Source organism: Serinus canaria, chromosome 2, assembly GCF_022539315.1.
Source record: "Serinus canaria isolate serCan28SL12 chromosome 2, serCan2020, whole genome shotgun sequence".
Lineage (NCBI taxonomy): Eukaryota > Metazoa > Chordata > Aves > Passeriformes > Fringillidae > Serinus > Serinus canaria.
Genome location: NC_066315.1, coordinates 42,508,028 through 42,535,349, shown reverse-complemented (window position 1 = coordinate 42,535,349; position 27,322 = coordinate 42,508,028). Strand labels below are relative to the sequence as shown.

General features: G+C 42.6%; 2 protein-coding genes across 2 annotated transcripts; both read left to right on the top strand.

Moving 5' to 3' along the window:
- Positions 1-250: 250 nt before the first annotated feature.
- Positions 251-21,176, top strand: ENTPD3 (ectonucleoside triphosphate diphosphohydrolase 3). The gene is given in 13 exon segments (XM_050971381.1): positions 251-277; positions 2,892-2,908; positions 2,910-2,996; positions 2,998-3,024; positions 3,381-3,501; positions 8,301-8,418; positions 11,553-11,703; positions 12,493-12,652; positions 14,669-14,899; positions 15,347-15,619; positions 15,713-15,823; positions 16,325-16,462; positions 18,610-21,176. Coding segments are annotated over 13 exon segments (1,680 nt in total). The 5' UTR covers positions 251-265; the 3' UTR covers positions 18,844-21,176.
- A 1,360-nt stretch (positions 21,177-22,536) lies between these two features.
- Positions 22,537-26,732, top strand: RPL14 (ribosomal protein L14). The gene is made up of 6 exons (XM_009086159.4): positions 22,537-22,606; positions 23,217-23,318; positions 23,916-24,010; positions 25,425-25,524; positions 25,878-25,931; positions 26,474-26,732. Exons 1-6 carry the CDS (start codon positions 22,604-22,606, stop codon positions 26,654-26,656), a joined length of 537 nt encoding a protein of 178 aa, XP_009084407.1. The 5' UTR covers positions 22,537-22,603; the 3' UTR covers positions 26,657-26,732.
- Positions 26,733-27,322: the final 590 nt, after the last annotated feature.

Here is a 27,322-nt window from a genome sequence, read left to right as displayed (position 1 = left end):
GGGTTTAAAGTGCTGTGGATGTTGGGGTTTTAGTGCTATGGGATTTGTTTTGTGGGGTTTTGTTTGTTTGTTTGTTTGTTTCGGGTTTTCTTTTGGGGTTTTGTTGTTGCAGTTGTTGTTTTTCGGTTTTTTGTTGTTGTTGTTGTTGTTTTTTGCCCGCCACAGCACTTGAAACATTCACCTGTCGACCTCGTCTGAAATAAATGATAACGTGTTTTCATCTCTCAGGTTACAGCGTTAAGAAAGGCGCACGCTTACCCACCCTATGAACAAACAGGTCAGTGCCTAAAAGAAGTGGCTTTGGTGTTTCAAGTTACTTGGGGAAAGTAAGTTACTTGGGAAAAGGAATTTCAGATCAGTAATTTTTGCTGGTGTGCATTTAACTTTGTTAAAAAGTTGGTGGCATAAAGAAGTCAAGTGTGTTTTCCTTTGCAGGCAGGAATTCTTTTTGCTTGCAGGTAAGGTGAAGAAAGTGATCCTTCCAGTGTGCTCACGTGTGGCCCAGTGTAATTAACTGGGTGTGGAAAATATGTATTTATTCGGTTTCTTGCTTCAGGATGATGTTGTTTTAATAATGGAAGGCAATGGGTTTTAATACTCATTTAACACCTTTTATTTGTCTTTTTGCCAACAAGTGCACAATGACAACAAGAGGTGCTTACCTGTTTAAACTGTGGAGTGAGTGAACTCCTCTGTTAAATCTCTACAGATTTCACTGAATGGGCAAATGTGACTGTATTGCCTGGTGTGTGAGACTTAGCTCTGAGTGTAGCCATAGGTAAGCACAGCCCTGTGCTTCTGATCCAGTTATGTGGCAAGGCAGCAAAGGTCCCAGCTGTGTGATGACTTCAAGGGGTCACAGAGTGTCACAGAGTGTAAGGTGCCCTTTTGATGCAGAGGCTATTGTGTAAATTAGGATTTGCAGATTACCTCTGATGAAATTGTCCTGCTTGCTGATGGGACACGATTGTATGAGGAATGTCTCCAGTGATCTGCCCTTACCTTACATGCTCCCTCTGAAAAAATATTTTTGAAAAAGAGAAAAATCACCTCTGATGAAGACAAATCCCAGTAGCAGGGAAGCACATGGGAAATTCAACAAACCAAGATTTCCCATTTTCTCCCAGAAATGGGTGCAGAAAATATGTAATAATTCCAGACTTCAGCGTCAAGAGTCTAATAGTCATTATTGCTTTGTTTTTTAGTAATGCTTTGGTTTTGCAAAGAGTCATTTGTCCTGCACGTTTTTTCTTTGATGATGACTTATTTTTTTTTTCCAGCTCTGAACATCAGTGCTTTGATCCAGGAGTGACTGATATATATTAGGTTGTGAGCAGATAGTTCTCTTTCAGTCACTTTATAATATTATATAGACATATCCATGTAAAATTGAAAGCTAATGACTTTTTGTCCCTCTAAAGTATTTTACCCAGATGGCTATTTATAAATGTGTAGTTAAGAATCCACTCTCTCCTTTCAAAAAGGAATTGATCTGTATAAATACTTCTAATTAGTATGTCCTGACATTAAAATACTTCTTATTAGTATATCCTGCGGGTTACAGTGTAGGTGTTAACATATTTTGTAATGGGAAGATAAAGATTTCATTTTATCATTTCTGCACTGTATACATGATGTTTCAATGCCTCAGGATGGTGAAGCAATGAAGAGAAGTAAATAGATCACCAATGTGGCTGGTAATTTTCTCTTTAAACTGACTGATGATTAAGATGATAAAGCTATTACCAAGCTAAGAAAGAAAGTATTGGAAGAGTAGGTAGGCAGTAAACAAGGAGGCATATGGATTTAGAAAAGGGAGTTAATGAATGTAAAAAATTATGTTTTGGAAGTAAGATGTGTCAAAAGAGTTTCCAGAAGCCAATCTGAGATAGTTTTCACAACAGAAAGAGCGAGAAAAAGAAGGAAAGCAGTTGCCATAGACAAAGCTGAGTGTGAAACTGATACCAGAACAAAACAAATTTCTTTCTTCTCCTTTGGATGTGAACATAGATGTTGGTACCCAGGCTGCAGAGCCCACGGGGTTTAGAAAAGGGAAGCTGTGTGAGAAGCATTAATTCTGCCTTCTCCCTCAGCCCTAGGGCTCTGGTTGGAGCTAAGGACAAGACCATGTGTTGCAGGTACAATGGGGCTGACCCAGTGTGCTCTGGCCACAGACTGGAGAGCACCTTTAAGCTCCTTTCCCCAGCACAGGCTGGCACTGGTGATTGCTGAAATAGCAGGACAGTCCTGAGCAGGCACTGCTATGTTCAACAATCAGCATGGAAGAATAAGGAGATGTGACTCAGGATAGATCACACCGGGTTACATTGATTTTTCTGTGCCAAAACCAATGGTTTCTGGAATAACAAAGGCAGGGAAGTTCTTGTTGTGTTCCTCTGACACTTCAAAGCTTGCCCTATCCCTACAGTTGCCTCTTTCCTCCTCAACCCCTGGGGAGCATAAGGATTTTGATATGTGGATTGTCAGTATTCAGAGGTACTGAATGATCTCTTGGGGCTAAGAGATGTCTGGTCAGGGACATGGAAAAGGATGAGCGGAAGTTCCAGGAAACCTAAACCACATTTGAATTCTAGGAAACTTTTCTAGAGGATATGAACATATAAATAGCCTTATTGTTAGTATGCATGTTCCATTCCAGCTTGGGGTTTGTCCAACATAACTGTGTTAGACTTACTTAGATTTAGTAACTTTTCATTGCAAAATCTCTGAATTAAAGTGTGTATTTTATATTTTATGTGCAGTGCAGAGTGATAATAATAGGAATATGCACACACACACACACATTTCATCAGCTGTTAGTAGAAAGACGCCTACTTTATTGTTCTTAACACCTCCTTTTAAATTAATTTTTTATTTCTTTCTTGCTGAAGAAGCCTGCATCTCTTGTAGACACCGACCTTGCATCTCTGGCAGAAGCATCCAGCTGCACTCAGTGGAGCAGCCTGGCCCAAGGATGTGCCTGGCCGTGGCTGTCTGTGTTGCAGGAGCCCAGGGGAGTGTTGGGCAAGCACTAGCGCTGACCTGTGTGCCCAAAGCCTGTGTGCCCACAGCCTGCCTTTCCTGGGGCGTGGGAGGCGGGGAGCAGGCACCTACATGTAGGCACCGTGCAAAACGGGCAGGCTGAGGGGGAAATCTGGCATTGTTAGCATGACAATACAGACACGGCCCTTCCAGACCATAAAAAGTTAGTGGTTGCAAAACACCAGGCAGTTCTTGAGTAGGAGATGGAATTTCCACTGGGTGATCCAGTTGATGAAATTAGATTTTATGAGTTTCAACTGATTCAGGGCTTCAGGCTTTAAGACAGAATTGCCAAATCTTTTCAAACTCCCTAAGTGTTTCCCACTTTGTCATTTCAGGATGCTCACCAGAACCCCGAGTGTTGTTGCCCAAGTGTTCCTTCTTCTAAGCATAGTCCTTGTTATTGCTATTGCAGTGATTCAAATAAATCAGCAACAGATCCTCTCCCCAGGGCTTAAGGTAAGTCTTAGTCAACCTCAGGAAGGAGAACAATGTTTTGAACTGATATTTAATAATGTGCCTTTCTCAACTCATTTTTATGGGGTGATTCAAATGAGCTTACAGCCATAAATTAATGTTTAATCATATCACGATAGGAAAACTGAAGCTGAGAGAAAAAGAGAATTGGTCAAGGGTCAGTAGCAAAGCAGAAAAAGTATTTTTTTGATTCCCTCTCTGTGGTGGCTATCACACAATGTCTTCTTCAGGACTGAAAGGCCAAATGGGGAGAATATCTCTCTCTCTCTCTTTTTTTTTTTTTTTTTTTTTTTTTTTTTTTTTTGCCAGAGATTGGAATTAATTTTAAAATAATTTTGAAGTGGGAAATACCCAGAATTTAAATTCTGGCCCCAAGCACGGCTGGGAAGTTTATGCTGACATCTTTGCTAATTGCTCCTGTGTATCAAAAGCATTTGGGCTCTAAGTATGCACTTGATCCTTTTCCACATGCTGGGACTTGCTGGATACTAGTGGAAGCAAATTAACTTCCTTAAGGGGGGCAGAGCAAACTGCAAAAGACACACTGAAATACTCTGAAGATCAGGCTTTGCCTTCTGCTGAGGAACATGTGTGCAGGTTCTTCAATGAGAGATGTAAACAACTGAGGAAAAGCTGAGAAAATACCCTTCTAAGGATTTGTAGGGTGCTGGCTTTTTCCCACGATCCTCTTGTCAGATTTTTCTCTGAAGTCCCTTCTACCTTTCCATCTGCATGGCTATTTAACTGGATAGTTCACACACTGATAACGATAGGCTAATGCCTCGTTGCACTTCATGGGATTATAAACACCTTTGGCTTTGTCTGAATCATTTGGTGGTGTGTGAGTCAGACAATGGGATAATTCTGATACCCCTTTGATGTGCTTGTGTGGTGTGGCAGTGGGAGTGTGCTGGCCTTAAGCATGGGGCCACAGTGCCCCAAGTATGTGCTCTGCTGAGCCCCAAATGGCTGCTTGCAGCAGCCTCACATCCCACCAATTTTCATGCAAGGCAGGACTGGACTGACGTATCCCAGCTGAAGCCACTATCTAAAAGACAGCCTACACATCTTTTGTGCTTATCATTAATTCAGTTTCACATCCAGAATGATAAATCTGTTTACCTTCCTCTTTGAGGAAGCATTGGAACCACCTGGACTATCTGGAGCTGGTCTAAGTGGGGCACTTTGCTTACTGAATCACAGCAGCTTCACAGCAGCTTCTGTAGGAAGGCTGCTGTTTCCTCTACTGGGTGTGCCTTGGCTTTGGATTCGAGTTTGGGCTGTGAGCCTGCTCATGCAGGTGATATGGAGAACACTGAGTTTGATTCCTGAGACACTGAGTTGTCCTCAGTGAGTAATTTACATTCACAAGAAATTCACAGATAGAAGGATTACCTTGGTAAGCCAGTGAAGCCCTCCAGTACCTGGCTGATCTGGTGGAGCCTGGAAATGACAATGTCCCGAACTTAATGGTTGATTAAAATTAATTATGGTGACAACATCATGAAAGCAGAATTTTTTTTTTTTTGTAAATGGCCTTGTTCTTCTGTTACTAGTGTTTGTGCTACCTGTGGCATAAAAGCTCTTCCCCAAGATGTATGTTGGGACCATCCATTGTGGCACAAGAGATAAATTATATGCTATGCCATTGGTGTTTTAAAATGTTGTTGCAAAATTGAATATTTTGGATCCTTGATGGCTGGATTATCTGAAGACTGAGCCAGTGATTAGTGAAGGAAGGGCCTGCCCATTGCATGAGGCTGGGGCATGGAAAGGACTCATGACTCAATGATACACACCATGAAGTGAGAAGGGTGATGAAGAAAACACAAATGTCCTCAGTGGAGATGTCTGCAATTGTAAATGATGATAGTGCTGAATGAAATAAGACTTTATACCAGTAAAAAAAAAAATCAAATCTGTTTGTCTATTGCTGTTTTGTGAGCCCTAGAGAAAAAAAACCACACTTCATTATTGTATTTCTTTAATTTGCCCCTCAAGGTGCTATAGTTTTCAATACCTAAATTTTTCATGTCTCTTTTGGCTCTTAGGAAGTGTTTTGCATTGTTTGTGGCTGTTGTATTTGATAAAAAATTGTTCAAACCCATGCAGCTGAACTGAAGCATGCATCTAGCATAGATCCACTTTTGTGACCTCAGTTTTCCCTGCAACTGGTTTAGCTTGTCAGCTTCTCTTGGCAGTTTCCAAAGTGATTAGAAGGCAGGTGATGCATCATAACTGTGCCTGCTTTAAGGGTTTGTGCATCTCTACCTCCTCGTATTGGAATGATACTCAGGCTGAAAAGGTGATTGATCCTGGGGCTTGTGGCTTGCTTATCTGTTGGGATTACTACTCCTCAGGATGTATCTGCAAAGCCATATCCCCATAATAAACATTTTCCTTCATGTCACTTTGTTTCCTCCCTTTCTTCTTTTTTTTTTTTTTTTTTTTTTTTTATCTCTGGACTAGAAAACAGAACTCTGAAACTTTTCTGGGTTAATGTTGTCTCCCTGTCTTGTCTGACTAATCCAGTCCATTGAGTAGATGGTGCAGTTCTTGGATATTATCCAGGCCTTTGAGATGATGGAAATATTCAGCAAGACAGTTGAAGGAGAAAGGAAGGAAGGGAGAAAAAGTAGTTCTGTTCTTTAATAGCTGCTAGCCTGGGATAAGGGTTTGCCAATGCTTTCACAGTGCATTTCAAAGCAGGAAGGCATTGCTTGCCCTTAGAGGGCAGACAAAGGTGATCTAACGTGCAACTTGGACAGAAATCTAACATCCCTAGAAAATTTTAATCCAGCCAGTTTGTCATTGGCAACCTGCTAAGACAAGGCTTGTAGAATTCTCTCACCTTCCTAAGATGCAGCATCCTGTGTCATTTCTGGTTTTTTAATTAAAGATGATTCTTGGTCCTAACATGTGGCACAGTTGTCACTGATCACCACTTTTTGAGGCTGCATGGGCCAGTTTGCACACAGGGAATTCACACAAGTCCTGAGGAGCTTCACCAGTCACCTTGAACTGGGCCCAAGAGACCTTTTCAAAAATCAGCATCTCTTTTAAGGATGTAGGAAACAGAGGAGGAGGAAGGGGAGAAAGAAAATTTAAAAAAATTGTCAGTCACACATTCAGATAAGTGTACCACTACTCTTTGGGATAGAAATCTCTTACTTCCAGGAGGAGCCTGGGAAATGCAGGGGAAGGAGGAAGTAGCTCAAAAAGCCCACAGTTAACTGAGGTAAAAATGCTTCCATTATCTTCCAGCTCTCCTTGGGCATAGTTAGCTCTAAAAGTAGCCAAGTTAAAAGTTTATGTTTGGCACTTTAAACTGACTGAGACTAGATTTAATTAGTAGTCCTTAAGCAGATTGACCATTACTGTGTTATGTACCTCCAGGGTGCTCATGTCTTCCAAGGAGAGGAAATACACTCAATTTTTTTTTTGCTAAAGTAGTTACTGAAACAGAACCTGATGATGTAGTTTGATAGTATCTGTGGAGGAGTATCTGTGTACTTTGATAGTATCTGTGGAGGCTTTAATGTTTTAGTGGATCAGGGTAAATATTGTCTGCATAACTATAAATGAATTTTTCATTATCCAACAGTTCTCTGTGAAACAGACTAGACTGGTATTGCTGGTATTCTTTGGGGGCCAGGAGTTTTCAGGATTACAGTAGAAGATGGGAGTAATTAGGTGTGGAAGCTGAATGGTTTGCCACCTGAAGCAGTGATCCTTCCCAGTTGGATCCTTCTCTCCCATGGAGGCAGTGGGATGAAATTTATCAGCCTGCTACAGGAGCTCTTACCGCTTTGCAGACAGATGGAGGCTCTCATTTTTCAGTACTGTCAGGCTCCTGGGCATCTGTCTGTTTCAAAAGAAAAAAGCTGACAGAAAAATGAACCCTATACTGTGTGACTCCTACCAATCAGGTGACTTTGGAAGAGCTAAACATACTTGCAGGGATCATAAAGACAATACCAAAATTGCATTTTGCTTCCCTTTATGAGATTGCCTTCCCAGTTACTACAGTTTTCTCCTGCCATAAAATATTGGAAAGGGGGAAAGACTGGTCTGGTGAGCAGTGGGGTGGGATGGAGAAACCTGTGCCTTAATCCCAGAGTCCAAGGGACCTGGGGCAAGTAATTTAAATATCTCTCATTTATTTTATAAATAATCATGGGGTAACATTGATTCTCTTTCCCTCTCTGTTGTCTCACACTCTGGCACAGCCTGTTCTCAGAGGCAAACTCTCAGGTGGAGTAAACCACTCCAAGGGAGAGGTTTATGGGGCAATTAGGAAAGAACCAGACTTGTTACATCATTCTGACTGTCAGCTGTTAGGTACTTTACCTCTTTGCTCATAGCTTTATGGATCCCTTGTGCATCCTTGAATCCAAAGCCTGTGCTTAGATATCAAACCCTTCTGTGTTCAGGGAATGGACTGGGATAAAGGGAAATGAACCTGCTCCAAAATCAGGCCTTAACACAGTGTTATCTATTTGTCAGTGTGGGTTTTGAACCTGATGCTGAAAGGAGATGAGCATTCTCCATCCCCACTGAATTAATTATTGAAGATATGTAGTATGTTCCTTGGTTTGCAGCCAGGTTCATTCTGTGCTTGGATTCATGCCTAAGCGCCTAACACTCAAATTAATCTCTCTTGAAAATAATACACCATGCATGCATTTTCTAAATGTCTGGTGGTGCAGTGCAGCTGGACATGGGCATTTAAGCTGTCATTGCTTGTTTCTTCATCTATTGTATTCTTTCTTAATCCCCAGTATGGAATAGTCCTTGATGCTGGATCCTCTCGGACTACGGTCTATGTCTATGAGTGGCCGGCAGAGAAAGAAAACAACACAGGAGTAGTGAGCCAAACCTTCAAGTGCAATGTGAAAGGTGAGCTCAAAGAAAAGTTCCTAGGTTGTTTTTAGCCTTTCTTGTACTGTTTCTTTCCCTTCCCTTCCCTTCCCTTCCCTTCCCTTCCCTTCCCTTCCCTTCCCTTCCCTTCCCTTCCCTTCCCTTCCCTTCCCTTCCCTTCCCTTCCCTTCCCTTGCCCTTCCCTTCCCTTCCTTCCCTTCCCTTCCCTTCCCTTCCCTTCCCTTCCCTTGCCCTTCCCTTCCCTTCCCTTCCCTTCCCTGCCCTTCCCTTCCCTTCCCTTCCCTTCCCTTCCCTTCCCTTCCCTTCCCTTCCCTTCCTTCCCTTCCCTTCCCTTCCCTTCCTTCCCTTCCCTTCCCTTCCCTTCCTTCCCTTCCCTTCCCTTCCCTTCCCTTCCCTTCCCTTCCCTTCCCTTCCCTTCCCTTCCTTCCCTTCCCTTCCCTTCCCTTCCCTTCCCTTCCCTTCCCTTCCCTTCCCCGTCAAGACTATGTCTGTATCTGTCAGCATTAGTTCTTTTCCACTAATAAAGTAAGCTACTCTGATCATTGCACCAGAGAAAGGAAATTGTGGCAAAATTTGATTTACTCCATGGCAGTGCATGATTGGTGCAGACAGAATTCAATCTAAAGACAGTCAGGACCTGTAAATGTTCAGTCCTTGCGTTTCTTTCAGAATAAATGTCTCATATATATTGTAAAATAGTTTGGAATAAAAGGAGTTTTAGAAGAATGGGGATCTAGCTCTTGTTAGGCGTTAGTTGTTAAACAAGCTTTACAGAACTAGTAGTAAATTGAGTAGTATTGGGTAAAATAGTTAAATTGGCAGAACTATTTCTGATAGGATGTCACTGTTTTATCAAATATGTAGCTGTGGCCTCTGTCTGTGCACAGCTAGATGTCCCACAGGTACCACTGGCTACCTGCCCTGTCTTTTGTCTGAGGTTTTGAATTGATTCCTCACAGACAGACAGACAGACTAGGCTGACTTCTCATCATACTCCAGTAAGGTTAGGGGGTTATGGATTCCTTCATAGAAACTCTTAGTCAACTTCAGTGACATTTGACTCAGCTTTCAAATTTATGGAAATGCCACGCATTTTGTGAGGACACATGGCCAGATGGGGAGGGAAATCAAGTTTTTTGTTCTCTGATAATAACTGCAGTGTTCAAAGAGAATATTTTCCTTCTCTTTCAGTCATGATCTTGCAAAGTCTTACATCCCTCTTTGTGTCTGGAAATAGATGCTGGAGGTGTAGCCACAGAGGCCCATGAGTAACAGGGAGCAGAAGGCAATGGTTTCTTAAGAGCACCAGCATTTCTATCTTCGGTGTTAAACATGTGGTGGACATTCTCAGCAATTCTAGAGCAAGGAAAGGAAAACAAGTGTAACATGAACAGAAGTAATGCACTGTCATGTCTCTAATGATGAAACATCCTTACAAGCTGCTAGAATGGTGGCCAGCCCTCTGAGAGGAGGGGTACACTCTGCTAACTCATGTCTTGACTCATTAGGAATGTTTGCCTTTAGGAATTCTGGCTTGGGAAATGCACAGAGAAACTGCATTATTCTTCTTCTCAAAAAAAAACCAAACCAAACCAAAACAAACAAACAAACAAACAAACAAAAAAACCAAAAAAACCCCCAAAAACAAACCAAAACAAAACAGCAGAGAATTGTGAATTTTCTTGAATTGGTTTAGATTTTGTTTTACCTCTGGGGAATACAACTAAATTACAAGACAGAGGAGTCCAAGTTGCTCTCTAGGTTCATGGCCTTAGCCATGATCAGAGAAGTGCTCCCACATCCCTGAGGGTACAAAATCATCAGGGCTCAGTCTTCTAGTCTTGGATAACTGCACTGGAGGAGACAGAGGGCTGGTTCATGGGAGAAGTCCCCAGCTGAGCCGTGGGTGACAGTGGTGAACACATCTGTCAGTGTCTCTTTGGTGACCCTCTAACCACAGACTTAAGCACTTAAACTGGGGGATAGCTCTGGGCATAATAAAAGGCAGATTTTCACATACCTACTGAACTTGAAGGTCAAATGATCAACTGCTCTGTGAGTTTTGTGGTGGTTTTATGACTTTATTTCTGCCTTTATTAAGTATCTCTGCCCTTGTGTATAGGAACCAGCCCCAAATCAAAATCCATGCTTTATGGTGCAGGTAATCTGTGCTGGTAAGGCTCTGAGCATTGGCAGAGCAGGCAGCTGTCCAGAAAAAAACTGTCATTGCCCTGTGACCTGCTCTGTCTGAACACTGGAAGACGGGAAGTAGCAGCCACCAAAGGAGCATGAGGCAATGGCAGCTGCTGAGGATGTTGCTGCTCTCTTTTCCTCTGGGAGCAGCTTTCCTTCCAGTTTCAGGCCTGCTTGTGCTAGACTTAGACTTTCAGAAAGTCTTATTTCAAAACCAGGGCTGTGAACATCTAATGATGACATGGTGATGTTTATGTTGAAATTCACACAGTCAAAACAGGAGCTTTGGTGTGTGGAATCTGTAAAGGCTTACATATTTTTTTTTCTTCTGTTTCTGGCAATGCAATGTGACTGAACATAAATGGTTTCTCATTTCAACTAAGAAATTAAGTTAATAATTAAGAAAGGTGGCTAAGAGCCACCTTTTGCTTAGCTTGGGACCAGCTTGTGCAAGACATGGCTGTTACAGAGGCAGACGGAGTTCTGGCAGTTGTTCTCCATGCAACTTCCTCAGCTAGGGAATTTCAGTAAGGAATGTTTTATTTACACCCAAGCTGAGCCCGAACAAGTCAAGATCCTGATGGTCCTTGAAGTGTTGAGCAAGGCAGGACTTTGATGTTAATAGTTCAAATAGCTATGCCTTTTGCAGCATGGAGTAACTCTCATTCCTGCTCTTTGAAGGCGTTGGAAATTTGGAAAACTGGTCACTAGTTCATGCACCAGAGCAGACTTGTACCTCTATGAATTCAAGAGCCATTTCTGTGCATCTTGAAATGCACAGGCACCACATTGTTCATTCCATAAGCACTCCTAGTTTTCAGCCATCCTACCCTGGTTTGCAGTTATGGGGGGGGGGGGGGGGCAAGGGGGAAATGTCTTTCTCTTGACACCTGTTTACTAATTGGGATAATTTGTAGTTGGCAAAGCAGGATGAAATCTATCTCCTTGTTCTCTTTTAGGCCCTGGTATATCCAGCTATGGGAGTAGCCCTGGAGCTCTTGCCAAGCCTCTTGATGACTGTCTGAATAAAGTGAAGGAGAGAATACCAGTTCATCTGCATAAAAACACTTCTGTTTATCTGGGGGCTACAGCTGGCATGAGACTGCTGAGGTATGGCAGAAACTTGAACTACTCTGTATGCATACTAGCAGGGCAGTCTGTGAAAACATAATGTGAAAAATGTACTGGATGCATTTTTATCCACTAGAAATTGGCCATCTCAAAAGGAAATGGAGCCCAGCCAATTTAATTTAATAAACTTTTCTGAGAGGGAAAGTGTGTCTGCATAAAACCACTTGTTATGCTGTATTGAAAAGAAACTTGCTTTATTTTGGAGAAGGCAAGAGTTTAATTTTCTCTTTCACATCTGTCATAAAATGCAGTGTTATGTAAACAGATAATGTTTGTGCACATCCATGGGCAGCAAAGGCAGATGGAAGCCTTCATGGCACGGCATTCTGAGTGTGGATGTGATCTGATGTGATGTGGCATTTGGAGTCTGTCTGTGGCTTTAGCCCTGGTACAAACTGGCTTTATTATATTTGTTCTGTGGCTAAAGAGAGTTGGAAGAGAGATTCCAGGACTGTTTTAACCCAAAGCTGTCATATAGACACTCAGTTCACAAAGAATAAAGGTGTATATATGAGGAGAAAAAAACCCAAAAACCCACCCATGGAACTTGCATGATAAAGAGTGGAGCTGGTACATACTGAGGGAGTTGCTTACTGAAACAATGCTGGATACTGGCTGTTCCCTCTGTAAGCCTCCTCTTTAGGGAAATAATGTCTATTTCATTTATTAGGTGATTGTAGGAGTTTTCTTGAATTGCTAGTCAGTGAACAATAAACATGAAATTGCCTTTCCAGATGCTCAGTGTCTCATGTTTTGTGAATTGCTTAGGTTGCAAAATGAGTCGGCAGCCAATGAAGTCCTTGCAAGCGTTCAAAGCTACTTCAGAGCACAACCTTTTGAATTTAGGGGTGCGCAGATCATAACTGGGCCAGAGGAAGGGGTGTATGGATGGATAACGGCCAACTATTTAATGGGCAATTTCTTAGAGGTGTGTGGAAACAACTGCATGATTTTCTTTTCACTGTTTCTCCCTTATAAATGAGAAGTTTGAGAGGACATGCCTGTTAAAGTGCTAAAGTGTCAGAGTTGCAACTCCTGTTTCCCCCCGAAGTCTCTAACAGGGTCTTTTAGCGGCAGTCATAGGGCAAACATATATCAAAGAATATGTTGTTCTGGGAATGGGATATGGCAAAGGTAAAATTGTTGATCCACAAAAGAGCTCTCCTCTAAATGACATTGTCTTACCTAAAAACAGAAGGTTAGATCACCCTTAAATGCATTGGTATGTTTAGTCTGACAGGTGTTGAATGTCTTGACAGTGGTGCCAACTACTGCTTTATTTGCTGTCCCTGCTGGTGAAGGACCTGCCTGGCTTAGGGGTCTCCAAATTGTTTGGCAGGGTTGGCTTACTTGTCATAAGCAGACAAGACTGTTTGAAGCACTGAAGGTAGTCAAATATGCCTCAGCTGAGCCAGAAATCATTCATACACAGCTCCTTCCAAGACTGCTGACAAGCTGCAGGCTACGAGCAATAGGCTGGAACACCAACTATCCTGTGCAGACCAAGTGATACCAAAATAAACACACTCATGCTGTTCTTGAACTTGGGGTAGGACCAGGCAGGAGCCTCAGAGCAGAGAGGGAGTCAGATGTGTTGGAAGATCAGTTTTTAGGTGCAGGTATTTGGTGTGATTTCATTCAGAGTAAAAGCTGTACCAGGCTGATCCACAATCACCCATCCACGTTCATGGCAGGAGTGTGCTGCCCTCAGCATCGACAGCACTTCTGCCAGATTGTCTTACCAGAAATGAAATGAATTTCAATCAGTATTGCTGAGTACTGCTACCTGTCCTGACTGAATGGCTCCTATCAGATCATGGCCATTAAATAAGAAGGAATTACTTGTTGGTGCTGTGATAGCTCATGGTGAATGTGTTGGTGACTTGCAACGTTAAGAAAACAAGTATTGAAATCACCCATTCTGTAGTATTTCTTGTTGTGGGCATTTCATGCCACAAAAATGGCATCATGAAGTTCAAGGTGGTGTCAGTCTTCTACCACATGAATTTTAATCATCCAAACATCAGATTACATATGGCAAATTCATAAAAATGGACTGCAAAATGCTGTTAGAAACCAGTTTAGTCTAGAGAGTTCTGTGAAGAAATATGTGTGGAATATCACTAGTAGAAGAGAGAAATTCTGACCTTTCTTGTGACAACAGGCTGAGAGTCAAATTCAGTGAGGGGTTCTTTATGGGAGTTTTTCACTGTAGAATTTTACTGTGTGTGTATTTGCTAGCCCACAAACCCCATAGTTTCCTTTCTTGTGTATGCATTCATCTCATCATGCTCATTGGGTAAATATTGACATAGATAATCATGGAAAATCTATATTTGGCACTGTGACTATGTAGATCAAATACAGAATTTGGGGAATATTTTGGGTAGTAGGGAAAAATACCAAATGAATGGATCAGACTGCAGTTTCAGTGGAGGAAATGTGCAGATTAAGGGTCCTTGTTCTTCTGATTTTGATGGAGCTTTCATCTGACTATTTTGCATTTTTCTCTCTTTTCACTCTCTGTCACTGTGATCTCAAAGTATTCTATTCCTTTAATATTTCTTTTTGTCTTGAAATAAGCAAATCTTGATACCATTTCCATCCAGATTTGTTCAAGTTCTCCTGGGTATCTAAACTTCAGTTCCCTACATTCTAGGATAGACACTGCTCTGGCTAGTCCTGTGCTTTGGTCATTCTGCTGTCCTATTGAGTGGAACACTATGCTGCATTTGTTCTCCAATCTTTCAAGATCATTTGACTTTTTGAAAGTACCTCTCTCTTATGTAAAAACATCTGCACCTTTTCCTCATAGTTACTTTTTTTGGAAAGAGTGCAGGACAAAGAAGGAGGGGAAGTTTCAAGAAGTAAAGAGTAGAAAAGCTTGAGGGGAGAACAAGCAGATGATATTTCTAATTTGCCTTGTTTTTAATTTTACATGTAGAGAAACCTTTGGAGGACATGGGTCCATCCTTTCAGAAAAGAGACTATGGGTGCACTGGACCTTGGAGGAGCTTCCACTCAAATTTCATTTATTCCAGAGGACCCCGAGGAGCACCTCAACAGCACCTTGCAAGTGAAGTTGTATGGTTACAACTACAATGTCTACACTCACAGCTACCAGTGCTATGGGAGAGATGAAGCTGAGAAAAGGCTTTTAGCATTGCTGCTCCAGGTCTGTTTAAGACCCTTTGCTATGTTGCTCTTGCAAGTGTTCAGTAATTGTCTGAGCAGGGTCTTAGGCCTGTGTTCTCTTCCCTTTGCTGGAGTCTGGAGACCCCGGTAAGAGCTCAGCTGTACTTTGTTGTGGCCAAACACACTTAGGTTTCATACAAAGAATTTCATATTTGTTAAAAATTAGCAAGAGTTCTGTGCCATTTGACAAAAAGGCCTTGTAAATATTTTGCTGATCTTGCCAACCACTTCTGGAGAAAGGAGTTTCTATGAATTATAGTGATCCGCAGTGTTGTACTGACCAGACACGTTAGTGAACAAAAATACAAGTATCTTCAGTTTAAAAATATTCCTGTAGCTCATGCCAAATTAGGTCTTTCTTGCTTTTAACTAGTATTTATTGTTTGGATTTTCTTGCTTGTTTTGTTTGATTCTTTCCCCCCCCCAGAAATCAAGTGCCAGTGCCAATGTGAATAATCCCTGCTACCCTAAAAACTACAACACAGCATTAACCATGAAGGACTTCTTTGGCAGCCTTTGTACACAGTCTCTGAGACCAGCAAATTACTACCCAAACCAGCATGTGAATTTCCATGGAACAGGAGACCCAGGTCTGTGCCAGGAGATGGTTTCTTTATTGTTTAACCTCACTGCTTGCAGAGACAGAGAGGACTGTCCATTTAATGGAATACATCAGCCAAAAGTTAAAGGGAATTTTGTGGTAGGTTTGCAAACAGTGCCCTTCTTTCTGAGCTTGCTTGCTCTTGATTTCTGTAGTTCTGAAAATAACCTGTCATTCATTCCTTTTCTGTAGGCTTTCTCTGGATTCTACTATACAATTAATGCTTTGAATTTATCTGGGCAGTTTTCCCTAGATGACTTCAATTCAAGTATGTGGTTTTTCTGTTCACAGAGCTGGGCACAGGTAAGTGGGTTGGTTGGTTTTTGGTGTTGTTGGGATTTTTCTTTCCCACTTTAAACCTCTAAAAGAGGGATATAAAAATAATATGGACCAGCTATGTGTTCAGAACCTTTCAGAAGGTGTGTATAAACCCAGCATTTGTTTTTCCACTGTGCTTCAAACCACATAGTATTTCTGTCATGCTTAACACTTGGAATAGGTTTCAAAATTTCATTTCAAGTTCTAGCCACACTGTAGAGATGACATGGAAATTTTAGAAACCACAACATCCTCAATCTTCAATGTGCAGTTTTAAGTTTATTTTCATTGTTTACTACATAAACTATGTCACTTTTAGAGTCTTTCTGAATCCCTGTATCTAGTTGTCTACATCTTTATTTGTCTTTCTGAAAAATGTTACTTACTTCTAATAAGAACCCAAATATTTTCTAGTTACAAAACCCAAAGCATTTGCTTTTCCCATGATTAACATATCTTTAAAAAAAAAAATCATTTTGCTTCCAGCTCCAGTCAATGTTGCCTAAATTTGAAGAAATATATGCTAGATCCTACTGTTTCTCAGCCAATTTCATTTATTACTTGCTTGTACATGGTTATAACTTCAGTGCAGAAACTTGGCCACAGATACATTTTCAAAAGGAGGTGAGTAATAATAATTTTCTATTACTGTCATTTTAATCCAATGAGCTTGAGGAGGAGACAGAGGATGCAGCAGCCTGCAAAAACAGAATGGTTGTAGACAGCCTTGGTAAATGACTGTCAAATGTTTGGCATAAGACAAAGCCACTTTTCAAACCTCAGGAGCAATCTCAGCCTGCTTTTGGGGGTTATTTGGAGATGCTACATAGATTCTTTTAAAGAGCTTTAAGCAAAGATCACACACTTGTGTTTTAAACATTTCCACAGTATTTTGCCCCAGGCAGTGATCTGCCTAAAAGACCTCACCAGTCAAGGTCAGTTCTAGCTAACCCTGCTGAGCTGGAGAGCAGAACTCTGTTTTGCTGTCTCCTGGCAGAGCCTTGGAGGAACTGGCAAAGAGGTTTGGAGTCAGTGAGTGGTGATGAAGCAAAGAGGACAGTTTTCATCATCACCCAGCTCATCCATCTGTGCCATAATCTGTCTCTCTGGAATAAGAATGTATTCTAATGGGGTATTGCCTTTCAGTTGACTGAGGGAGAAGGCTTACAATATCTGTGTCATTGATGCATTTATTTTCCTCTCTGCTGCTGCACAAAGCCTTACTCTAAAATCCTATCCCAGACTGTCTCCTAATGTCCATATAGTTTGGAAATGCTTCAGCACTTGCATGCAAAGCCAACAAAAGAATAGGTTGTAGATCTTCATGGTGCATGCTTAAATCCCCTTAGATGCAGGGGATGCAAGCAGGCTGTGAATGAGAAATCAAAAGCAATGTTTTCTGAATAGTCATATCTATTACTCGTGCACTAAGGAATCACATAGCATTTTCTTGCCTTATTTTGACCTCTGGTGGACAATCATTAACAGCTCTGGAGGAGTGTCCAAAGCTGAGCTGTTCCACCAGGAAAACAGCATAGAGCTTACTTTGAGATCTTAATCTCCACTGGGCAGGGGGTGGGTTGTGGATTTGTCTTAATATTTAAATACATGTTGTATTGTCCCCAGCAGATGGGAGCAGCCAGAAAAAACAACATTTTCTTGTATTTAGCCAAGACTATAAAAATACTGAGGAAAACAAAACCCCAAATGGCTTATTTAAAATTAGTACCTTTGTTGCCTAGATTTTACTCTAGGGTAATCATGAAACTCCAAAAGGCAAAACTACATCCTCTTTATTAGATCTGCCCCTACTAAAATAGTAAGATCTAATGTTGGCTGATCAGCTAAGCTACCCTGAAGATAAGAGCACAACCTTACTATGACTGGAGGGTAGGCTTTTTGTCTATGCTAGGAGTATGTATTTCCTTTTAATTAGTGAACAGAACCAATGAAAACAACCTTAGCCTAATGCTAAGATCTGGGTCAGATCCAGAGCTAGATGATTTGCAAAAATTATAAGTTTTAAACCTCATGATGAGAGGAAGACAGAGGACACTTTACCTTTTGATCCTTTGCTTATCAAGTGGCAGGATGATGAATTAATGAAAAGGACAGTGGAAAACTGGTAAACTCTGTTGCTCAAACTAGACGTGGGGAAAGACAGCAAAGCAGGAAGACCATGGAGCAAATACAAACATACTCTCTTGGCTGTTATTTCATCCATTTTGAAGTAGTTTTTAATTTATGTTTATTTTTTAAACAGAAGAGCCCAGTTTTGGTTCATTTGCAGGCACGAAACCAAACATGGAACAAAAGAGGATAAATAGAGTTCCTGCTCTGGGGACTTAATCCTTGCTTCCTCTCTGTCCATGTGAGACTCCTTGTGGGTCTTTTTTGTTTGCTTGAACTCAAATGACATCCCGGGATTTGGCTAAGGTGAGGGGCTAATTTTAGGAATTGGCATAGTAGTCATGGGGTTTTCTATTTGTTTGTTTAAAATTGCATAACTGGCTCCCTGCATATACACCACAAGTCTCTGTACCCCTCCAATACCTGTGTCTCGCTTCTTTAGCCCAGTGAACAATTTTATTACCATCCTCTGGAACTACAGAAAAAGGGTAATTTAAAATGGTTCTGTATCTTTGCATATTCCACTAAAGGTTTCTCCTTGCTAATTTAAAGGACAGTTGCCATTAGCAGCAGTTGAGCTCTTGGAGTCTATTCTCTTTGAGTGAAAATTCCATGGGAATTTTCTTCTGTCTTCATTTCAGGTTGGCAACAGCAGCATAGCGTGGTCACTTGGTTACATGTTAAGCCTCACAAACATGATTCCAGCAGAAGGGAAGCTGATCCAGCTACCTCTGAAACCTTCTCTGTTTGCTGGGCTCCTCGTCTTCCTCACAGCTACGGCACTGCTGTGCCTCCTCTTCCTCGTCTACCTGTGCGTGGTGTCACATCAGCGGAAGAACGTCCCTCGCGTGGAACATGTATTTATTCCAGAATGAATGAACCTGCCTGGAGACAAACCAAAAATGTTACAGTACTACTAAACAGAACTTTATTTTGCTGCCCATTTTTCAAAAATAAAGACAGCAAAAGTGACTTCTGGAGCAGAAGCATAAATAGAGAAGGGACACAAAGGAATCTGTGATATGGTGAATTGCAGTGCTTTTGAAATATTTTGGTAATTGTTTCTGTAAACTTAATTTGTCCAGTGTGCAGCAGAGAAACATGGGCAGATTTGTCACTTTGCTTTATAAGGGATTACTTGCATTTTCCTGACAGGTATGTATTTTTTTTTAATCATTAACTCTGTGCATACTGGAGCTCAAGTAGTGGTGGATTTGATCACAGTGGCAATTGTTTAAGATAAAATTAAACAAGCAATGATGGGAGGTGGAACATGGTAGCTGTCCTTGTGTGCAGTGCTGACACTAAAAGCCCTGAAGTAATCAGATTTCTGAAACTGGAACAAGCACTGGATAATGACAAGAACTGAAAGGAAGAGTTGTGATAGAATTTTTATTGCTGTTCCAAATGGATTGATCCCCATCACAAGAAGGTGTAATAAACTGTCAACACCTCTCAGGACTTTTGAGTCTGTCTATAAACAGAGCTATATCTTTTGGTACCATAGAGACCCCAAAACGCCTCTGGTCTGGTACAAAAGATTGGCTTTGGAGGTGGACCAAAATGCTTTATCACTTTAGTAACTGAACTTAGATTTAGATATCTCATAGTTGCCCCCAGAAGACACTGGAGTTTTCAGTATTCTTTTCTAACTTTCACAGAAATGCTTTTTGTAGTTCTTCCTACCAAAACCCTGACCTGCATACCCCACATATTGTTGGTCTCAGACAGTGGCAGTCCGTACTGATTTGACACGTATGTATTATGTCAGGGGTCTGGACAGTCTCAGATCTGAACATTCCATTAACATGTTAAGCCCTTCTTTCATGGCCAAGAGGAACTGGAGTCAGTCTCCCAGCCAGCAAAACACCTTTTTCTGTGTGGGTTCAGGAACATACTGCTGGAGCTGCAGTCATGGCTCTAGTGCCTTGGTCAGCCTCTGCAGTGTCCTTCAGCAGCGCTGGGATGCCCCTGGCAGGTGCTGCTGTCCAACTTTCTGACTCCTGAGCTTTCCTGCAAGTGCTGCTGCCTTCATGCAGCAAACAGCTGCCTTCCTTGAAAACCCAGCCTTTCTTCACCAAACCTCACACTCCCTTAAATCATAGGACAATCTCAGCTCCATCTATTCCCAGTATTGATCAGGGGACAGATAGGAGAACAGTGGCCAGTATTTTTACCCATTAAAAATGTTTTTAATTTCAGTCTTTTGTTTCTATGTCACCTTCTTACTTATGTTTGGTTGTGGTGTTGGGGTTTTGTTTTCTTTTTGTGCTTTTTTCATAAGCTGACAGATGATTTGAAGGGAGCTAAATATCTTTGTAAATGAAAAAAAGAAAAAAGTGATTTTTCAGGCAGATCAATAGGGCTTTGTCCCTTCTCTATTGATATACTGCTAAGTCTTGTCAGTCTTACTGGAGCAGCAATAAGGCAAAAGGTATTATAAGATGATGAAGAGCTCTGTGACATCAAAGTTATATCTGAAAAAGTGTAAAATTGACTTCAGAGTGCATGGACACTACAGAGGCTAGCATGAGATATTTTGTATGATCGATCTGTAACTGCAGTTATGGGTGAAAAAAAACCCAGACAGCTGGATGAGAGAACTGAAATGTTTTCTTTTGTTGCCAATTTTCAGTGGAAAATTTTATTCTGGAATATTTACTTGCCCAACAAAACATTTTCTTTTGAGTGGCAGGGCCATTCAGATGTGGTTTTACACAAATGGAACACACTTGGAAGTTGGTCTCTGTAGAGCTGGCAGCTAAAGAACAAGTAAATTTGTTCAAAAACCATTTGGACTTCCAGATGTACTTGGATAGGCCCAGTATCTGTTCTAAGAATCAAATTCCCCCTGTGAATCACTGCTTTTTTAATAGTTCCCTCTTGTCCTTATGTATAGTCTCCCTCAGTGTCACCAGGATACCTGCCTGCCCCCTTGTACCTCTCCTGGCAGTTTCAGATGGGAAAGCTGAGGGTGTTGAACTTCCAGCCAAGCAGCTTCAGTGACCACAGCCAACTCCCCCCCCAGGTGTGAGCTGGAACCAAATCAACAGGCCAGATCCCTGTCCTGCTGTCTAGAACTGAAAGGATCTCTGGGAGAGACAGGGAAGTTGACAACGCTTGGGAATGTGTACAAACCAGAAGTTATTTATCTTTTTACACTCTTCAGTGCCTGCTTGTGAAGATTAATAAAATTGTGAAAAATTAAGCCAAGTGTACTTTTTATTTTTAGCGTGTCTTAGAGGGTAGCACACCCTTTACGAGTATTTCTATGCTGGTAGAAAAGCTATGGTTAATAGAGGGAAGAAATGCTGTTCTAGGGGGTGGAAATTTGCAAGCTGCAAAACTGATCCAGATACTGAAGTGGACAGGACTCATTATCTCCTGAATGCCATGTTCTCAGCAAAATCCTGATGGTTAAAAGGAAGACACTATTCTTTTATGTAGATAGATAGATAGATAGATAGATAGATAGATAGATAGATAGATAGATAGATAGATAGATAGATAGATAGATAGATAGATAGATAGATAGATAGATAGATAGATAGATAGATAGATAAAAGCTGCCTGTTTCATTGATAAGATCTTCTTTCCTGCTGATTAGGCTTGAAAGTTGTGGTCGTTTCCCCCCAACCAGCAACGAAGGCCCAGTCAGCTGCTCGCTCACTCCCCCACCAGCAGGATCAGGGTGAGAATGGAAGGGTAAAGAGCTGGAAAACTCAAGAGCTGAGACAAAGACAGTTTAATAGGGGAAGTAAAAACCACACACACAAATAAATAAAAACAAATAATTAATTCATTGTTCCTCATGGGCAGGCTGCTGTTCAGCCACCTCCAGGAGAGCAGGGCTCCATCATATATGGTGGTGACTTGGGGACACAAATGCCATCACTCCAAATGTCTCCCGCTTCCTCCTTCTCCCCCTACGTTATAAACTGAGCATGATGCCCTAAGGTCTGGAATGACCCTTTGGTGAGCCTGGGTCATCTGTCCCAGCTGTGTCTCCTCTCAGCCTCCCAAACTGCACTCCCAAATTCCCAGCCAGTGTGGCAGTATGGGAAGCAGAAAAGGCCTTGGCTCTGTACAAGCCCTGCTCAGCAACAACAAACACATCTCCATATTATCAACCCTGTGGTCAGCACAACTCCAAAACAAAGCTCCATGCAGGCCACTGTGAAGAAGGTAACTCCACCAGCCGAAAGCGGCACGAAGTGTACAAGCCCTCACACCAAGAGCATTCTGACTTTAGACACTCTCGGTGTATCCCCCACTTGGCAGCGTAGGCTGCGCTCCTGCTGGGCGGCGGAGCACCCCAGAGAGGCACAGTTTAACGCAGTGCCTATAGAGGAGGGCGGGACCTGCAGGCGGTGAGAGAAGAACTGATTCTTCAGGAAAGAACCTCCTGCCGCCGTGCAGGCCGACAGACGGACAGAGGGATCGATGACCTGGGACAGGAACGGGAAGCGACAGGCGCCAGGACGCCACAGCGCATGCGCGCGGCCGAGCCACGGCCACGCGGAGCGCGCTTCCCCGCGGCCGCCCCGTCCCGCCCCGCGCAGGCGCAGCGGCGACGCCTCGGCGGCTTCCGGGCGCCGGCGGGGCCGCCCCGCCCTCTCTGCTGCCGCCGCCATCATGGTACGTGCGACCATGCTCCGCTCCGCCGGCCCCGCCGCTTCCCGCTGTTCTCCGCCGCGCTCCCGCCGCTTCCCGCCTGCTGCCCCAGCGCTCTCGCCCGTGCTTCCCTGCGCCGGCACCCGCGGCGTCGGCCGGGAGCCCGCGGCCGTCTCAGCCGCGCTAGGCCGGGGCCGCGCTCCGCGTGTTGTACGGGCTCGGGCAGGGCCGGGCTCGGAGCGCGGCGGGAGCGCGGCCGCTGTGCTCTGGCGTGGGGGTTTCGTGCAGTCCGAAAGCTTTCCAGGAGCTGAAGGGAACTTAATGGAAGGATGGGGTAGGACTGCGTACAGGAGCATGTGGTGATGGGGCAGCGGGGAATGGCTTCAAATCAAAAGAGAGTAGGTTTAGATCAGATAGTAGGAAAAGATTCTTTACTGTGGGAGAGTTCTGAGCAACCTGGTGAAATGGAGGATGTTCCTGCCCACGGCAGGGGGTTGGGACTAGGTGATCTTTAAGGTCTCTGTCCAACCATTCTGTGAGTTTTTTGGGAGCTCTTTTAAAGGTTCTCAGAGCCTTGAATCTGAAAATGGCCTTGGGTGTGTTCTCACCTAACTGTGCATTTCTACCCTCCCAGGTGTTTAAGCGCTTCGTGGAGATTGGCAGAGTTGCCTTCATCTCCTTCGGGCCACACGCTGGCAAGCTGGTGGCCATCGTGGATGTCATTGACCAAAACAGGGTAAGTTGTGAGTGCTGCCCCTGTATTTCCTCTTTTCTGCCTTAACAGAGGCTTGTATGCTAAGGCTGTGTGTATTGACTTCAATAGAAATTCTGCTTTCAAATAAGCAATTGACAGAATAGTAGGATTTAATAGCTGTTGTATTTGATACCTTTAGGAGCACGCTTTTGCCTGCCAGCAAGTGATACAGCCCCCTCTCTGCTGTGTTTCCTTGGTGTAGAAGGGGACAAGGGATGTCAGTTGGAATCTAAACTTATCAATTAAATGTCATTAATGTATGTGGAAAGTGAATAGTTATGCTAGGGGACTCTTCTTGTGCACATCTTAGTTTTGTCTGCATTCTTTTTTTAATTCAGGTTTTGGTGGTTTTTTTTGTTTTGTTTTTTTTGTCAAAGGCAGGCCTTTAAAATTCTTTCTGTAAAGGTTGGGTTGTGCAGGCAAGATATAACCATCTCCACTTTTGTCTGCATAATACGAGTTTCGGTTTGGGATGAGTGTTGTCAAGATACTGTTCCTACGTTATTAGGAAGCAGCTGTTTAAATCAAGTGCAGTGAGAAAACTGCTGCAGACCCCCCACATTTGTTTCCCTTTCTCAGGCACTGGTGGATGGCCCCTGCAGTGGTGTCAGGAGACAGGCCATGCCCTTCAAGTGCATGCAGCTGACTGACTTTGTCCTGAAGTTCCCACACAGGTGAGCTGGCATCTTTCTTGACTTGTCTAAAAAACCCCATGCTGTCACTTGATGGCTGATCCTTGCTAAATCTAAAAGGTTCAAACTGTAGTGGATTAACAGTAAAATTTTTGCATGCTCTGGTGTCATTGTTAAATATATTTAGGTTTTCAGTGCCAGTGCTGGCTGATAGCTGCTGTTCAGGAGCAAAGGAAATCTCACAGCTAGTTCTGTGGTGGATGGTGTGGGGGACAGCAGTGTTAGTGCTGCTGCAGCTTTGCTTATGCTACAGTTTAAGTCACCTTCAGGCATTAAATAGGCTCTCTGCCTACAGAACTCCACTGGAATTGCAGGAGACTGAACTCATTCTGTTCTTTTGGCTCAGTTGATATAAGAATTTCTGTGATTTAGACTCAGGAAAGGGCAGTGCTTCTGATCCTCAAGCAGTGCTAGGAGCAGCTGCTCATTTGAACAGTAAGGTGGCTTGGGAGTGGGTCCCAGAGGTCCATGGTCAGTGGCACAGGGTCTTGTTGGTGGCCTGTCACCTGTGGTGTCCCCCAAAGTTTAATACTGGGCCCAGTATTGTTTAACTTACTCATCAGGAACTTGGATGAAGGGGCAGATGCCTCCTCAGCAAGTTCATTGATGACACAAAGCTGGGAGGAGTGGCTAATATCCCAGAGTGCTGTGCTGCTATTCAAACAAGTATCTCAACAGGTTGGAGAGATGAACTGAGAGAAAACTTTGAAAGTTCAGCAAGGACAAGGTGAAGGGTCCCACAGCCAGGGAACAATAGTCCCAAGCACTTGTACAGGTTTGAGGCCAACTTGCTGGAAAGAGCTCTGCAGAGAAGGACCTGAGGGTTGTGGTGGACAAGCTGTCCCTGAGCCAGCAGTGTCCTTGTGGCCAAGAGGGCCAATGGTGTCCTGGGGCCGTTAGGAGGAGTGCAGCTAGCAGGGTGAAGGAGGTGATCCTGCTCTGGTGAGGCCACACCTGGAGTGCTGTGTCCAGTTCTGGGCTCCTCAGCACAAGAGAGATGTGATCTCCTGGAGCTCAGGTGACTGAGCACTGGAACAGGTTGCCCATAGAGGTTGTGGAGTCTCCCTCACTGGAGATACTCAAGAACCACCTGGACACAATCCTGTGCCATATGCTCTGGGGTGGCCCTGCTTGAGCAGGGCAGTTTGAGTTCTTGACCCCGCTGTGGTTCCTTCCAGCCTGACCCTTTCTGTGATTCTGTCAGTTCTAGCACAGCACTTACTCAACAGAATGTTAATTAGGCCACTGAGATGCATGTGACATTGACTTGAAATAAGGTGTCTGAAGTAATGTAGTGGAGTCATCTTCCCTTGAATGAAATTTGGGAGGCCAACATCAGGGAGAACTTTCTTTTTAATGAAGACTGTGAATATGATTGTGTGAATGTTCCATGCAGCGCTCGTCAGAAGTGTGTGCGACTTGCCTGGGAGAAGGAAAACATAAATGAGAAATGGTCAGCAACAAGATGGGCAAAGAAGATTGAGGCCCGAGAAAAGGTAACAGTGTTTCACTGAATGAGGAGTACATGTACTGCTTCTGCTTTGTAAAATTAGGTGCAGTCTAGAGGCTGCATATTTTCACTAGTAAGCTTGGATTAAAGGTAGACAAGACACAGGTTTTTAATTTACCAGCTTAAACTTCCTGTATTTTAACAGTGCATATGGTTTTGTTCAGTTATTTCTATAACAGCCTCTTTTTCCTGCATCCTGGGATGGTGCAAACGCCTTAAATTTTGAGCTAGTTCCAGAATTGCAGCTAAACCTCATTCAGAGATGATCAGTTACTTTTGGAATGCTGAATTGTACTACTTGCATATATCAGAATTTCATGACTGATTGTTTTCACACAGAAAGCCAAAATGACTGACTTTGATCGCTACAAGGTGATGAAAGCGAAGAAAATGGTAAGTGTTTGAATGCTGCTTCATGGGGTTAATGCTTGTAGCTTTCACTTCAGAGTCACATCCAGTGTTAGTAGCTTACTTACACAGCTAGCTTGGGTTATGGGATGACACTGTGGGTGTGAATGCCTTGAATTTTCCATGCATTTTAGTATGTTACCACTTTCTCTTCTGTAGTTGGTCAGACTTGAACTTGTATAATCCATGTGTCAGTCCTCCCCAGTTACAGCTGAGGATGGAATTGTCAGCTGATAAAATCAAATATTCTGGATGGGTAGCTGTTAGTATTTCACCCTCTAATGAAAATCATTACACATGAAATATTGAGATGCCTGAGCTACCAGCCAGAATGATAATGTCCAGTTGGTAGATTAGAACAGTTTTAGGTGGAATTTGACATTTCAGATACAATGCATGATAAAGGGTGATGATGAAAAGAGGCAGAATCTGAAAGCTTAGAATTTGAATTAAGGCACAGTATTTGAACTCTTGCTCTTTTCATGCTGATGAAGTGTAAACATTTTCTTTTTTTTTTTTTTTAACAGAGAAACAGAATCATCAAGCATGAAATGAAGAAGCTCCAGAGGATCGCTGCTAAAAAAGGCAAGAAGCCTGGGAAGCCAGGGAAGCCAGAGAAGGCATCAAAGGGCAAAAAGCCAGAGAAGGCACCCAAGGCTAAGAAGCCAGAGAAGGCACCAGCACCGAAGGCACAGAAGGCACAGAAATAAAATTACCTTCTCATTATGTATAATTCTGTGTCCTTGTTCTAATTTTAAAATTACAAACATTTGATTTAAATTTTAATCATACATTTGTTTTTATTTCTGACCAAGAGTGGTTGTCTGTCTCATTTTTAATGTCCAAGTGTTAGATTCTAGTATTCCCCAGGAACATGCAGAAATGTTTTTGCCATGCTGTGGCCAGAACTCTGTACACAATGCCAGTGGAAATAATTGCATTTCCAATTATTTGAAGTAGGTCAGATCCTGACATTTAAAAGCAGTCTGCTATTGGAAGTGGTTGGGAATATACAATGTTACTTGCAAAGTCTTGAGTGCAGAATACATGAAAATAATCACATAATAGTTCTGTATAAATTCAGGCATATGCTGGAAAGATGTGTTCTGGTTAGAACACAGAATGTCAGTATTTGAAAAGACTTGACAAGGGGCTGTTCAAACACTGAATTATTTTCTAATAAACTTCCACAATTTTTTAAGTTGTGACCTGGAATACTTGACTGCTTCAGATGTCAAACACCATAGTTGCCCTGTGAGCAGCAATTTGTGATGTACTAACAGGATGGAAATTGTTGGCATGTATTTTAGTATGCTTGTTTTTTGAAATGTTTAAGGGTAAGTTTTTTGTGTCAAGACCTGAGATTAACTAACTCC